Raw genomic sequence first — 15588 nt, forward strand, 5'->3', positions numbered from 1 at the left:
TCCAGCCTTAGCTGAAGGGCTGGTTTAAAAACCAGGGGCAGGATGGTCCTGGCATGGCCTTGGCCACCAGGCAGAGCTTCTGTAATAATGGTTGCTATTTAATGAGCCTGAGTCTGGGCCAGCACCACCCCACGTGCAGTGCCCGTGTTATGTTAGTTCTCACGGCATTCGCCCTGAGAGGGAGGGAGCATCTTCAACCAACGGGTGAGAAAAAGGAGGCTCAGAGAAGGCGTGTGAAGCTAGGGTGGCCCAATAAATAAAACAGGATTTTTATTTGCTCAATCCGGCATCCCTAGGTGTAACCCATTCAAAGGTACATGACTAGTCAGGGACAAGGTTGGCACTGGGCTCTCAGTCTCTGCAAATGCAAAGCCCATTTTCTTAACCCCACAATGGACTGCAAGAGAAAGCAGTAGGAAGTGTACAAAGCGGGGTTAGATGAACCAGTTCCCAGGTGTAAGCACACTGAACCCCCTTCAGCGACTTTGAAATATATCCTAGCCGTAAAGATTCCTCCGCACCCCAAAGCAGCGGAACCTCTGGTAATTTCTTGTTGCCTGACCTGGGCTCACCTGTTGACTTTTAGGTGATTTGATTTCTGAGACTGGTAAATATCCAAAGGTTTTTCTGCTTCACAGGCTGCCTGGAGAGCCTGAAAGCTTTGCTGAAGGATACCAACAGCATGGTGCGGATCAAGACCACAGAGGTGCTGCACATCATGGCGACCCATAACGTGGGCAGGTGGGCAGCTGTCTCTGGAAACGAATGTCAGGCTTCGGAGCCACACCCCAGCCCTGGGTGGCATGCCCTTGAATGACCCCGAGCGCTCCGAGTTGTGCTGTTGCACAGTTCTCTGGCTGGACTTCTTTTGGGCCAGAATAGGCCTCTGGGGTGGTTTTGGTTGCCTCTTGGGGGCCTGATGGGACCCTCTGTTCTAGACCAGCTTTTATGTTAGTTTCCAGCTCCGAGCTTCCCCGCTTGAAGGTAGAGAGAAAGTTCAGGCCTCATACCTGCAACAATTTAGCCTTTTCTTGGCTCAATTCCCTCTCCCAGACTCCTACAGGGCCTGTGACTTTGCCTCCTGTCCGCATGCAGGTGTTAAGACACAAGCCTCAAAATGCATACCTGGTCTGGGCTGGTGGCTTCAACGCTGCTCATGATGCTGAGGTTTTTCTATGTTTCTGGCATCTGGAAATGTCCCTTTCCTGTATAAGCACAGCTTTGCATTTTACATTAAAAAAAGAAAGGAGTTCATCTAGCATTGTGGTTAGAAGTCAGTGTGCGTGTGCGTGTGTGCGTGTGTGTGTGTGTGTGGTGGAGTTGAGGTACTTTCCCACATCAGCTCAGATCACTCTCTTGACCTGGGATCGCTAGTTTTACTTTGCATTAAAAACAGACCCCCAAAATCCGAAAGAACCCTCGCGCCCTGCCAGGGACTGCTGCCCACTGTACACACCCAGAGAGAAGGAAGGAGGAAGAGTGAGAATAACAGTGATGACCGAGGACACCACAGAGGCAGGGTGCTCTCTGTGAACAACAGACGCCCCTTCAGAGATGCTTCACGTCCTTTCAGGAGTGTCAGGGTGTCTCAAAAACTGAAGTCCTGTATCTCCCCCAACACCGAGTGTCCTTGTCTGCACCTGCTCCTGGAGCAGGGAGTTCAATGCGTTAATGCATGCAAAATGTTCAGCCTGGGGACACCTCGGAAACATCCACCCCACATTGGCCTGGGCAGCTGCTCCTTTCCCTGGGGACTGCTGCCTCCCTTTCCCCTCAGACAGTCTCTGAACGCACACATTCACTTGCTCAAGGCCATCTCCAGATGGCCACCTCACAGTCTCTCAGTCCCCTCGACCTCCCAGCTCTAAGTTCTAATCTCATGTCCCTGGAAGGGGATGTGGCCAGCCCCATCCCATGTGTAGTTGCTATGAATGGGGTGCATGTGAGGAGGTGGGGCCACAGGGACACTCAAAAGCGAGTCTCTTTTTTTTTAAAAAAAAAAAAAAAGTCAGATGATCTTAAAAGATTTTAGAAGATTTTTGCATGCAGATTTGTTTATTAATGTCTTTGAGCTTTTGTTCTACTTTAGAGAAACCAAAGCTGCACATTCACATGCCTGGGGTCGAGCAGTGAGTGGGGGCATGAACCCTGGCCGAGGCGGCCAGGGCCCCCACCCTTTCCTGCCCGGTGTCCTGGCAGGACTCTTGGTCAAGTCTCGCCATGCCGATCTGTGTGATACAGGCCCAGGGACCGTGCTTTAATACCTTAGGGGCGCAGAGGAGCAAAGCATCTCTCGTTCTTCCTGCTCTTCTTTTCTCTTTCTGGATCTGATACGGACATGACGTAGTAACCCCCAGTGCGGGGTGGCAGATGCTAAGAGATACTCGACCTTGGGTGATTATAAGGAAACGACCAGCCTAGTGTGGGTGACGGTAAGTTTGTTTATCGGCACTAGAAGGAGGTCTGGGTGTGGGGAGTGGGGGGAAAGGTTTCCATCTGTGGCCACATTATCGGGGTGGAGTCTGGTGAAGAAACTGTCACTGACCAAGGACCCCATGCATCCTGGCTGCACACGCCTGTGCTCTCCGCTGTCCCTCACACTGACGTGAGTGAGGCCACTTGTGTGCCCAGGGTCCAGGAGTCCAAAATTCCAGCTCTCTCTGCCACGCCACGTAGGACAAAGAATGCAAAGGGCCAAAACGAACTAGGGACAACTTCTGAAGTTTGTCTGGGTTCAGTGGTGATCTTATAACTAAAGCCAGTAGCTCTCGGAGCCCATCAAGCCCTAAGTATCTGCACATGTTGAAACTCTTCTGCCCTCTTGTACCCACACAAGTAGCGATGGGCAGGGGGATGAGGGTGGAAGCCGGAAACTAGGTCTCTTGTCACCTCGAGGAGTTAGTTCGTATGATGGCCCACACACAGGGGAGCCTTCCAGATAGCCCGGCTCCCCCTGGCTCCCTCTGGCTTGCCCGCTGGTAAGTGGGGCAGATGCCTTAAGGACAAATAGTAGATTTACAAAGCACGAGTGACACAAAGTGGGTGGCCGGGAGCTGACTGAAGAGGCCCAGACACATCAGGCCAGGTGGTCAGGGAAGGCCCCTGAATCTTGGGTGTCACTGTGATTTTCTTCTCCCAGAATGCCTCGGAACTTGCCATATGGTTAAGTCTCAGCCACCGCGGCAGAAGCACAGTTGGTTGGGCACTTTCTGTGTGTCGGGCACTAGGCAAGGGCCTCACATTGACTTCTCACTTATTCCTGACCCCAGCCCTAAGAGATGTGACCGACAAGTCCTCTCGAGGATTGAGATTTGGCCTAGTGGTTAGTTGGTTAATCAAAAGAAATGATTAAAGAGCCAGGAATCGAAGTGATTGTATATTCCCTTTACAGAGTGAATTTTTTTTTTTTCTTTGCTCTTCCCCCCTCTTCCCCGGTCTATCTCTCTCCTCCCCTTTCCCCCTCCCCTCTGGTAACTACTAGTCTCTGTTTGTCCTGTTCATTTGTTGCTTTTAGGTTTATATCCCACATGTAAGTGATATCATGTGATTTTCAACTTTTTTCTGTCTGGCTTATTTCCTTGAGTATGATTATTTCAAGGTCCATCCATGTTATTGCAAATGGCAGTATTTCATCTCTTTTTATGGCTGAGTAATATTCCATTGTATATACATACCACTTCTTTAGCCAATCATCTGCCGTAGGACACTTCAGTTGCTTCCATGTCTTGGCCACTGTGAATAATGCTGCTATGAACATTGGTGTGCAAATATCTCTTCAAGTCTTTGGGGTAAATACCCAGTAGAGGGATTGCTGGATCATATGGTAGATCAAGTCTTAGTTTTTGAGGAACCTCCATCCTGTTTTCCATAGTGGCTGTACCAATCTGCAGTCCCACCAGCAGTGTATGAGGGTTCCTTTTTCTCCGCATCCTCTCCAACCTTTGTTATTACTTGTCCTGTTGACTATAGCTATTCTAACAGGTGTGAGATGGTATCTCATTGTGGTTTTGATTTGCATTTCCCTAATAACTAGTGATGTTGAGCATCTTTTCATATATTTGTTGACCATTTGTATGTCCTCTAGGGAGAAGTGTCTTTTCAGACCCTCTGCCCATTTTTTTGATTGGATCATTCGTTTTTTGTTATTATTGAGTTGTATGAGTTCTTTGTATCTTTTGGATATTAGACCCTTATCGGAGGCATTGCTTGCAAATATATTTTCCCGTTCAGATGGTTGTCTCTTTATCTTGTTGACAGTTTCTTTTGCTGAGCAGAAGCTTTTTAGTTTGATGTAGTGCCGTTCATTTATTTTAACTTTTACTTCCCTTGCTTTTGAAGTCAAATTCATAAAATTCTCTTTAAGTCCAAGGTCCTTGAGTTTAGTTCCTATGTTTCTTCTATGCATTTTATTGTTTCAGGTCTTATATTCAGGTCCTTAATCCATTTTAAGTTAATTTTGGTGTGTGGTGATAGACAATAGTCTAGTTTTATTCTTTTGCAGGTGGCTTTCCAGTTTTCCCAGCACCATTTATTGAAGAGGCTTTCCTTTCTCCACCGTATGTTTTTGGCTTTTCTGTCGTAAATTATTTGCCCATATAAATATGGGTTTAATTCTGGACTCTTGATTCTGATCCATTGGTCCTTGTATCTATTTTTATGCCAATACTATGACGTTTTGATTACTGTCACTTTGTAGTATAATTTGAAGTCAGGCAGAGTGATGCCTCCAGCCTCGTTCTTTTTTCTCAGGATGGCTTTGGCAGTTCAGGGTCTTTTGTGCTTCCATACAAATCTGATGATTTTTTGTTCTGTTTCTTTAAAAAATGCTGATGGGATTTTGACCAGGATTGTATTAAATCTGTATAATACTTTAGGTAATATGGTCATTTTAACTATGTTGATTCTTCCAATCCAAGAACACAGAATATCTTTCCATTTCTTTGTATCTTCTTTGATTTCTTTTAATAGGGTCTTGTAGTTTTCATTATATAGGTTCTTCACTTGTTTCATTAAATTTATTTCTAGGTATTTTATTCTTTTTGTTGCAATTGCGAAAGGAATTATTTTTTCCACTTCTTTTTCTGACACTTCATTATTAGAGTATAGGAACGCTATGGATTTTTGAACATTGATTTTGTATCCAGAGACTTTACTGTATTTGCTTATTGTTTCTAGTAGTGTTACTGTGGAGTCTTTAGGGTTTTCTATGTAGAGAATTATGTCATCCACAAATAGTGACAGTTTGACTTCTTTGTTTCTTATTTGGATGCCTTTTATATCTTTCTCTTGCCTGATTGCACTCGCTAGGACCTCTGATGTTATATCGAATAACAGTGGCGATAGTGGACAGCCTTGCCTTGTTCCTGATCTTAGAGGGAAAGTTTTTAGTCTTTCACCATTAAGTATAATGTTGGCTGAAGACTTGTCATATGTGGTCTTTATTAAATTAAGGTACTTTCCTTCTATACCAATTTTGTTAAGTGTTTTGATCATAAATTGGTGCTGTATCTTGTCAAAGGTTTTTTCTGCATCTATTGATATGATCATATGATTCTTAAACAGTGAATTTTACCCCAAAACACAAATGATTAGGCATTCATTAATCCCCATGTGCCAGCCAGGCCTTTTCTTGGAAATGGGTCCACTGGTTGGTGTTTCCCATCATCGTTTTTGCTTAAACCACACCTGTAACCTGTAACATCATCTAATTTGCAGCTTTGGTTTATATAATGTATAGCAAGAACTCAGACATTAATGAGCTAATCCGCACACAAAAACCTTCTGGAGCCTTTTATAATCATCTCGCTGATTTTTAGAGACTCACTTTTGAGTCTTCCTGAAGCATTCGACTTGGTGTTCATAAGGAAATTAAAAAAAACAAACTTCTCTCTTCTAATTGGCTTACCTAATATTCAATTAACTTATATGATTATAAGAACTAACTAATAGGCATGCGTAGGTTTGGAGGCAAGCAGCTGGCTACTGGCAAGCTGGGAGAAGAGGGAGGGGCAGTGAGCAGTGCACTGTCCTGGAGCATCAGTGCTGGGCCGGTGGAGAGAGCCGGTCAGCTCAGCTGTCAGTTCAGGGGAGGTCAGTTATGAGCCTCTGCCACCTCATCCCCATTTTGCAGACAATAGGACTGAGGCTCTGAGGAGTGAAAGGAAGGAGCCTGGGCACAAAGAACCCGAGTCGGAGTCCTAGAGAGATTCCAAAACGTGTGATCCACCTCTGGCCTTCGTCTTCTCTCAGGAAGCCAGAGGGATGTGATCTGCACCAGCCAGCACGGGTTCAGATTCCAGGTGGGGGTGAGGGTGGGCAACTGACCCCTTCTTAGTTCTTCCTGGATTCTCTCTGAGTTTGGTCTTAGTTGGGTCTGAATTCGACTTCTCTCCCCCAGAGAAGGCTTTTTGGAGCATGACATCATCTTTTCCCTGTCCTTCCTGCTGGATGATCCCGAGAAAGCCTGCCGGAAGAATCTGCACGTGGTATTCAAGCACCTGGCCCAAGTGCCTTCAGGTAGGCTTGCAGTGGGCGCTTGGGCGGCCCATTGGTCTCTTCTCCGGGTTGAGCATGTGCCACAGTGCAGATCAGAGTCTAGGGCATATTTTAAAAAAGTCATACTTTAATTAAGGTGCAACAGACATATTAAAAACACACAAATCATACATGAACATTTGATTAAGTTGTACTAAGCGAATATGCCGCAGAATTACTACCCAGATCTAGACATATGTACAGTATTGCCAGCTCTCCAGAAGCTTCTCACACGCACCGACCATACCAGTTACTACACATCATCCACAGGTAAACAGTATTTTTGATTTATAAGATCATAGATTAGTGTATGCCTCTTTAAAAATTGTATGTAAGTGGAAACATACGGTCTGTAATATTTTGTTTCTAGCTTCTTCTGCTTAACATTTTGTCTCTGAAATCCATGTATGTTATGTATTACTGATTTTTACCGGTTTGTACTGGAGTGCGGTATTCATGAGTATACCACAGTTTACCTATCCACTAGGTAATATAGTTTATTATCCATTGTTGCTGATAGGCATTTGAATCATTTCTACCAAGAACAGAGCAGCTTTAAACATTCTTACAAATGTCTTTGGACATCGTATACATTTCTTTTGAGATATACCTAGGAGAATTGCTGGGCATAGGATAAGTTTATGTTCTGTTACAAGGTACTATAAATGGTTTTGAAAAATAATTACACCAATTTACACTCCCCCTGCCCCCCCAGTAGTGGGTGGAAGTTCCAGGTGCTATCCTCAGTCACACTTGATCTTTCCTGGTATTTTATTTGAGCTATTTTGGTAGTGTCTCATTTTGGTTTTAATTTCTATTTCCCTGGTGATTGTAATCCTGTAAATGTCTTTTGTGAAGTACCATAGCATGTGTTTAAGGATTAAAAAGGCCTGACCCAAAGGCCAATCTACACCCTGTCTCGACGTGTTCCCCCCACCCTGCCCCAATTAGATGTGGAGTCTAGGGTAATAGCCACCAGCTGGCAGCAGCTAGAGGGCTGAGATTTGTGTCAGATTGACATCCTCCCTGTCATGTGAGGCAATGAGCATTTTAAATAAGAAGCTCATTCAAAGAACCATGGTATCAGGCCTTAAAGGGGATCCTTTCAGACAGACAGACTTTGTGGCCCAGGAGTCAGACAGACCTGGGTTCTCTCTGCCCTGCCCCTCATTCCCTGAGTGCCTGTAGACAGGCTATTTGATCATCTCTAAAGTGAGGCTGAGTCTACGGCCATGCTACTCTGAACAAGCCTGATCCCTTCTGATCTCGAAAACTAAGCAGGGTTGGGTCTGGTTAGTACTTGGATGAGAAACCACCTAGGAAGACCAGGCATAAAAAATAAAAAAATAAGGGATTGTAAGCTGATAAGGTCCTTGCAATCTGTGAGGTCAACCAAGGGTTGCCTCCCCTAAAAAAATAAAATAAATAAAGTGAGGCTGATAGTACCTGCCTTGAGGCCCGAAACGAGAGTCAAGTAAAAAGATGCTCGCCAAGCATGTAGCACAGTACCCCCCACCCCACCAAGCATGCCATAAACATTCAGGGCCAGGAGTGAGCACTCCCCAAATTAGGGTCCCCGAGAGAAATGACGATGGGATCAGGTGAAGAGAGGCAGGTCAAAAGGAGTGGAGGCCTGGCAGGGGGGTGCTGGATGTGGGGGAGCATGCTAGGCTGTACAGCAGAACCTTCTGGTGGTCTTTGAAAAAGACCACCCTATCCCTGGCTGGTGGAATCTTCTCTGGGGCTCTAAGAGTGGGGCCCTACACACATCTTCCTTAAATGGACTTTGGCCGATTCTCCTGTTTGGCTCTGGTTGAGAGACACTGGGGTAATGGGGTGTCGCTGTGAAGGACCAGTACTCCCCGCATTGGAAACCTTTAAAGCATTCAGAAAAGTAGAGAGATGATGATAATGAACATCTGGTACCATCACCCAGCTTTGCTAAATCTTAATATTCTACTGTATTTCATATGTGCTTGAGATTCTTGTTCAAAGGTACTAGTATAGTCCAAGCGCCCCACGAACCTCCTCCACTCGCACCCTTTCTCCTGCCCTCCCAGGAGCCACAAATAATTCGGTGACTATACCTCCAGCACATGTCTATATTTTACCAGAGATGTAATTGGATATAGACCTTTCCTTGCATGTTTTCAAACTCTATGTAAATGGACCTTGCTGTATGTATGTCTTCGCTACTTAAAAAATGTAACGTTATAATTCTGCGATTTATCTATGTCATGTCGTGGGCTCTATTTCATTATGGTAACCGTGGCATGCCCTTCGATGTTTGGATTTATACTTAACATGCAATATACTCACCCTGCCGGGCTGACAGACGTGTCGGTTCTTTCCTCTGAGTGTTTTCCTGGAGTCCCTCCAGGGCCTCCCCTGGAGGAGGGCGTCGCGGGGCACGGAGGATGCAAACCTCAGCTTCCTGATATTGCACTTGCTTCCCGACCCAGCCAGCTGCATCCTCGCCAGCAACCTGATGATGTGCTACACCGAGTCACTGTTGTGTGGCTTCGCTGTCCCCTGTGACCGGGAGAGGGGGGCATCTTTCCTCTGCCTGGCGCCGCCCTGGTCTCCTCCTGGGAGTCTGAGCCCATTCTGCTGAGTTGTTTTTTCTATTTCTTATTGATTTAAGGGAGTGTTTCATTTGTCCTGGGTTCCAACTCTTTGCTGGTTACACACACTGGAAATATTTCCTGGGCTGGTTGTGTGGCTTTTCGCTGTGTATTTGTTTACTCATCGGTTTAGCTGGTTTTTCATTTGAATGTAGTCAGTTTCATCAATCTTTTCGTGTGTGTGTGTGTGTGTGTGTGTGTGTGTGTGTGTGTGTGTGTCTTTTGCGGGGTGGTGGGGTTGCTGTTTAAGAGAATTTGGTGCTGTATAAGAGCTCATGAAGAAAATCTGCCATATTTTCTTCTAAAAGAGTAAGAGTTTTGCTTCTCACATTTAGCTTGTGAAGGTCCCTGGAACTGGTTTTGCTTTGTTCTGAGGTCTTCTTGTCGAGCCCTTGCCAGGTCAACATTGTCTTAATTACAAAAGCTCTGTGGTAATCTGGGGTTTGGTGGACAGGTCCCACCCCCTCTATCTCCTTCCTGCAACATTTCCTGGAATCTACAAGCTCTGGGTGCATCTCGAGGGGCAGGGGGGCTGTGGTTCTGACAGGCCTCATCAAATGTGTTGAGGTATCCGGGGGCCCAGGTGGTGAGGCTTGGCTTTTATCATAGGATTTCCTGGGTGCTGCTCATGGTGATGTGCCCAGAAGGGAAGCCGGGGACACTCTGGTGAGGGACATGTGGCAGTGGGCAGGGCGGGGGTGAGGGTGACTAGCTGGAGGAAGGAAGGGAGATATGCAGTATGGTGGGTGCTTTCGGCAGTCCATCTGGTGGTGGTGGGGGGGTGCTCTGAGAGCTATGGATTCTGGGTTGGCCAGTGTGGCTGTGTCCTTGAGGTTGTTCTCGCTAGGTCTCTGCGTAGGGGTCTGGGTGGGGTGACCACCTGGTTCAGTGGCTCCAGTCTTACCAGCGTGTCTCTAGGCAGGAGCAAAGCCTGTCAGAGTCTGAGTTTCATCAGTGAGCATGGGTAGCAACAGGTAGCATGGGCGTCTGTGTTGTTTGGCTGAGACAGTCTGCACTTGGGGCCCAACTGGCTCTTGTACTGCGGTCGTTAGTATGAGTTTTCTATCCATGACCACACTGGCAGGCACCTTCTGCACTTGGTGGAGCACTTGGCATGTGCCTGGCACTCAACAAATGTGGGTTGTTAAGCAGGTTTTATGCCATATTTTTAAAGATTGTTAGTTATTTTCTTGCTGCAATACTCACTCGCTCACTCACTCACTCATTCCTTCATTTGTTTGACAAATGTGTTGGGGTATCTGGGGTGAACAGAGATTGTCCCTTTGAGTCCTTGCACTTGGTAGGGTCTGGCTTGCTGTGTTGTTTCCCTGAGTCACCAGCAGGGGGAGCCACAGGACTGATAACGGCCTGACAGGGCTCTGCTGTGCTCTTGTCAGGCAGGAGAAACCAGAATTGCAGAGGCAAATGCCACACAGAGGTTGCCAGCTCAGGCTCTTCCTCAGCTGGACCCCTAGCGCCTGCCTGTGATTCTGGAGGAAGCGCGTCTCTTCCCCTGCTTCTGCTAACCTCGTGTGGAATGGGTCTTATTTTGTGGCTAGGTGTTCAGCTCCAATGCTGAAATTGAGGATTCTTCCTCACTTCTGGGGTGCAGCTGAATAGCCTGGAGTCCCCGGAAGTGTCCCTTTACCAGCCCCACTAGCTGTGGGCCAGGCCCCCTCTCTGACGGTGGCCTCGGTCCCTGACTGGCACACTTGGGAGTCTGGCCCATGAGCCACACTCTGAGCCACTGGCTTTAGCCACAGCACGTTGCAGAGACCCTTGTGTTCAGCCTGGGCTTGGGGATGTGGTGGGGGTGGAGGCAGCTGCCCCTCCCCATCCCGAGAAGACCAGCCTCAGAAAGAGGGAGATGGCTGGGCGCCGGTCTGATCCTGCTAGTCCTGAGGCGCAGGAGGACATCCCTGGAGTCGTGTACCATCGGGGCTGGAGCGAAATCGGGAGAGCTGAAGCCATGGTGGCAGCACAAGTCCAGGCGGAGTGGTTGCTCGGGAGGCAAAACAGGGTGCCGGTCCCATTCTGCAGTGCACAATTCCACCTGGCGAGGTGGCCCAGAGCAGCCTCCACCCCTGCCCCCGGCCCCAGCCCTGACACTCAGGGTGGAGGGGCAGGGCTGACTACCCTTCTCATTGGCTTCAGGCCTGGGGCCACCAGGGCTCTGGGTGCATCCTCAGCATAACCATCTTTTGATAGGCATTTGCTCCCTTCCTGGACTTAGCAAAGGATGATGCCCACCAATGGTGACGCTGCCCGCCCGAGTCCCAGCTGAGAAAGCCCTCCCCTATCTAACCCAGTCCAACCTGGCCACAGTCCCAGCGCCAGTCCATTTTCTCTCGGGGCAGGCGGCCTCCTTCAGCCTTCTCCACAGGTTTTCATAACATTCCCAGGTGGTTTGGGACAGCCCGTTACACATGGAATTACCAAAGGGGTCAAGTCCTTTTGAGACATGCGCTGGGCAGAACCAGCTGGCACCTTGCCTAGGACCCAGCATTTGCCGCTGTGCCAACTGGACTCACACTCCGTGCCCATTATATCCTCAATGGCCAGGACCTTGTGTGGCCAGAGAGTGTGGCCGGATGGAGCACAGCCCCTGGGGACCCAGGCCCTGTCTGGTCGCCCTTTATACCCTGTGCGATGGTAGGAAGTCATCTCTTCTCAGGGTCTCTGCAAAACAGAATCAGTAATTTTGGCTTTCCGGGCGTGGGAGGGGCCCAGCGTGCGGGAGCCATCACAGAGGGGAACCGAGGCTATTGTGGCAGTAAAGCTCCCCCAGTGAATCATCTCGAGGAGCTGCATGGGCTGTGGGGGAGGATGGCACCCCCAAAGCCCACACTCCTCATCGTGTCCTGGGAGAGGGAGCTGGGCCCTCATGGTGGGACCTGGGAGGGGTTGGTCATCTGCAGAGCGCGGGGCTCGACCAGCTCCGGTGACCAGGGAAGTGCCTCTCCCCTTCGATGGCCCCCCACCAACTCCAGCCTCCTCTCACGGTCCCCTCTGCTGGTTCCCGAGCTCATTTCCCTCCTGGCCCTTGAGCTCAGCTGGTGCTTTCCCCATGCTGGGCACTGTTCTGGCACAGTGGAGGAAGGAGGTTCCCACCTCGCCCGAGGTGCAGTGCAGGAGGGAGGGGACTTCCAATGCTCTGGGATCTTGGCCTTGAGGGACCAGACCGAGGGAGCTTGGACTGTGAGGATGGGGAAGGGCACGCTGTGGCAAGCTCCTGACAGGAAGAATGGATTCTGATAGACTGCGTGGAGGGCGGGAGCCGGGGGGAGCACCGGCCCGGGCAGGCCCCTCCCTTTTCCCTCTAGCTGTGTATTTTTAGGTTAAAGATGCTCACAGTGAGATGACTGCTCTTTTCACAGTTGGCATCAAGAGCGCAAAATAAGTCTCAATGGTTATAAGTCACACATTATTTCTTCTCATACGAAGGGCCCTTTGGGTTTTTGCCGTTTGGTGACGTGGGGAGGTGTGAAGGGAATCCCCACGTGGGTTTGGGTGGAGAAGGGAAGAGTGCCCGGTGCGCGTGTGTCTGCGTGCCGAGGATCTGTGCGTGTGCGCGTGCGTGTGCGCGTCTTCCTGCCAGTCCTCGCCCAGGGCTTCGTGTGGGTCCTAATTCGCGGAGGTGGCACAGGGTGGCTCTGCGTTCCCCACGGGCTCCTGCCCCTTCCGTCCAGGTGCAGAGCAGTCTGGTGGAGCGGGAAGAGGACCCAGGTCTCCGGGGGGCACCAGCCCCCACTGTTCCTCCAGGGAAGAATGTCTCTACTGCTTCCTGACCTTGACCGTGGGCCCCTTTCCTCATCTGTAAAATGAGAACCTGCCTTGGTGGTGTGTTAAATAAAATCATTTGGAAGGAGCCTGATGCAGGGTGAACGTCTTTGACTTCTATTTAGTGCTTTCCACCACACGGAGATGCCTCTGACTGGCTAGCAAATGGTAGGCCAGTGGGGGCTCCTCTTCCCCACACCCTTAGGGCACCTTTGGGGGTCGTTGGTACCCTCCAGGGGACCTCTTCTGCTCTGCGGGGACCACTCTGACCCTGGCAGAGGTGTCTTTAGGGTTTGAGGGGTCTGGGGGACAGCAAAGTCCGGGCAGGGTCTCAGGGACAGCAGGAGGGGCAAGAGCCATCATCACTCCTAAACCTCAGCCCCTCCGGACGCGTGGCCTAGCATGACTCCCCTCTTCTGCACTGTTTTTTTTTCTCTCTTGAGGTTGTTCCTGATGTTCATTTCAAGATGATTTTACCTATATGTGTGTGTGTGTGGGGGGGTGGCAGAGAAAGGAACCTCAGTGTGGAAGGTGTCCCCAGCTGCCCCCCCCGCCCCCCGTCCCCCAGACATCAGCCCTGCATGCACACAGCACGCTGGGACCAGGCTTGGCTCATTCAGCATATTTTATTTTCTTAAAGTAGACAATCTTTGACTTTCATACCATACCAACTCCTCTTCCCTCTGTACATCTCTTAAAGTCCTCGGCTGTGATTCTGCGCACCGATCTTGGACACACGGGTACCGAACAAAGGCAGAGAGAGAAGGAGACTTGGCAAGGGCTCCGACGGCGCCTTCCCTCTCGGCGGCGGTGGGGCTATTTACACGCGGTCCTCAGCCAAGGTCCTTTCCCAGTGGCAGGTGCCACAGGCCCTGGAGCAGGAAGGGCCAGAACTTGGGGTCCCAGCAGGGCCTCCCTCAGGCTACAACACCGGCTGAGCCTTCATAGGAGTCGTAGCCGCTCTCAGCCCATTTCAGGAGCACGGTATGCAGGGGCCCCCCCCCACCTCTCCCCTTCCCCTTCCTCTACTTGCAAAGCCACAGATAATTTACTCTTTAAATACCAAGACATTTAGCGATTGTTCATTCGCTCCTAGGCGAAGAACCTTCTTTAAATACATCACATTTATTTTCTGAAATAAAAACAAAGCAGAAACCGCACCGGTAACGAGAGGACGCTGCACAGGCGTATGTACAACGCTGCCCCGAGAGGCGGCCGCAGGGCGGCTGTCACCCCAGCGTCGCTCGGGAGCAAGGGACAGACTCATCCAGAGAACAACTGTTACACTCAGCAAGCCGGACACAAAAAGGACCACCTGAAAAAAAATAGGTTTTGAAAATCTGCATTTTAAAAAAGAATACTCAACTGCATCTGAAAGTGTCTGTATTTGTTATTCTGCGAAACACCACGAGGTTTGGCCAAAAAAAAAAAAAAAAAAAAATGATGTCAGAGAAGAAAAACCAGGTTTGATTTATAAAACATCAGACGCGTAGAAGAAAAGCTGGAACCCAGCTGGCCTAGTTGGAAACAAATCGTGCCACTCATGTTATTGTGTGGATTTTTGCTGCATATTTTGAAGCTGTTTAAAAAGCTGTGAGTGGCTGGAGGTCTGGTTAGTGCTGTCATCTGGCCTCGCACCCTGGTTCCAGAACGAAGAACGTGGTACCGAGTAGGCCAGAGGTGGGCGTGTCCAGCAGGGAAGGTCCAGCAGAGACCCTTGCTGGTCCTCCCTCCTGGTCAGTGTCGAGGTCCCTAGTCCTCGGCTCGGGCAGAGCTAGGCTCCAGGTGGCCTGGCCACCGCCCCCCATAGTCCCACTCAGGCCCCCATGCAGAGTGGGGCCGACTCGGGAAGGCAAAGTGAAGGGGCTGGGAGGGTTTGTAGGGAACTTGGTGACAGCTCCTCAAGTCTTCGAGAGACCTCAACACTTTGGGGGAACTTGGCTGTCTCCAGACTGTGTGTGCGTGTGCATGTTGTCTACCTACCTAGCAATCTATCCATATATATGTATGTTTGCAGAATCGTGGGGGCCAAGGAGGCAGACGGGCTGGGGGACATTCGTCAGGCCCTCTGTTTTCTGCCCCTGGGCCGGGTCTCCCTAGCACGAGTGGGGTTGGGGTGTGACACCCTGGGGGGTTTTGCTGCAGGCAAACAGGCTGGCCCGGACCCTCAGCAAAGGCCGATGTATTTGAGATTGTTCTGTATGATGACGTCTGTCACCGCGTCAAAGACAAACTGGATGTTACTGGTGTCGGTGGCGCAGGTGAAGTGGGAATAGATCTCCTTGGTCTCCTTGTTGCGGTTCAGGTCCTCGAACTGCCGCTGGATGTAGACGGCGGCCTCCTCGTAGGTGTTCTGGCCCTTGTACTCGGGGAAGCAGACGGTGAGCGGGATGCGTCGGATCTTCTCCGCCAGCAGGTCCTTCTTGTTGAGAAAGAGGATGAGCGAGGTGTTGATGAACCAGTTGTTGTTGCAGATGGAGTCGAAGAGGCGCAGGCTCTCCGCCATCCGGCTCTGCGGGGAGGGGCGCCGGCGTTAGTCAGAGCGTGCCGCAAGGCAAGACCCTCGGCCTGAAGCCCGCTGGGAGGAAGCCCCCCGGCCGGGTTGCCCAGCCCGGTGCCGGCCCCCACAAAGCACCCCTCTGCTGGGAAG

The 15588-nt window shown here is 49.9% G+C and overlaps 2 protein-coding genes across 2 annotated transcripts in view; one reads left to right on the forward strand and one right to left on the reverse strand.

Annotated features, from left to right (window-relative positions):
• Positions 1 to 15588, forward strand: part of RSPH14 (radial spoke head 14 homolog) — an 81927-nt gene that overhangs the window by 2169 nt on the left and 64170 nt on the right. Inside the window, exons 2-3 of the mRNA XM_011356089.1 lie at positions 639 to 741; positions 6398 to 6516. Coding sequence (XP_011354391.1) covers positions 639 to 741; positions 6398 to 6516 — 222 coding nt within the window. The remainder of the gene's footprint in view (positions 1 to 638; positions 742 to 6397; positions 6517 to 15588) is intronic.
• Positions 13546 to 15588, reverse strand: part of GNAZ (G protein subunit alpha z) — a 56385-nt gene continuing 54342 nt past the window's right edge. Inside the window, exon 3 of the mRNA XM_011356024.2 lies at positions 13546 to 15450. Within this exon, the coding sequence (XP_011354326.1) occupies positions 15106 to 15450 (345 nt within the window). The 3' untranslated portion in view covers positions 13546 to 15105. The remainder of the gene's footprint in view (positions 15451 to 15588) is intronic.

The sequence above is a fragment of the Pteropus vampyrus genome, unplaced genomic scaffold (genome assembly GCF_000151845.1).
Source record: "Pteropus vampyrus isolate Shadow unplaced genomic scaffold, Pvam_2.0 Scaffold23, whole genome shotgun sequence".
Lineage (NCBI taxonomy): Eukaryota > Metazoa > Chordata > Mammalia > Chiroptera > Pteropodidae > Pteropus > Pteropus vampyrus.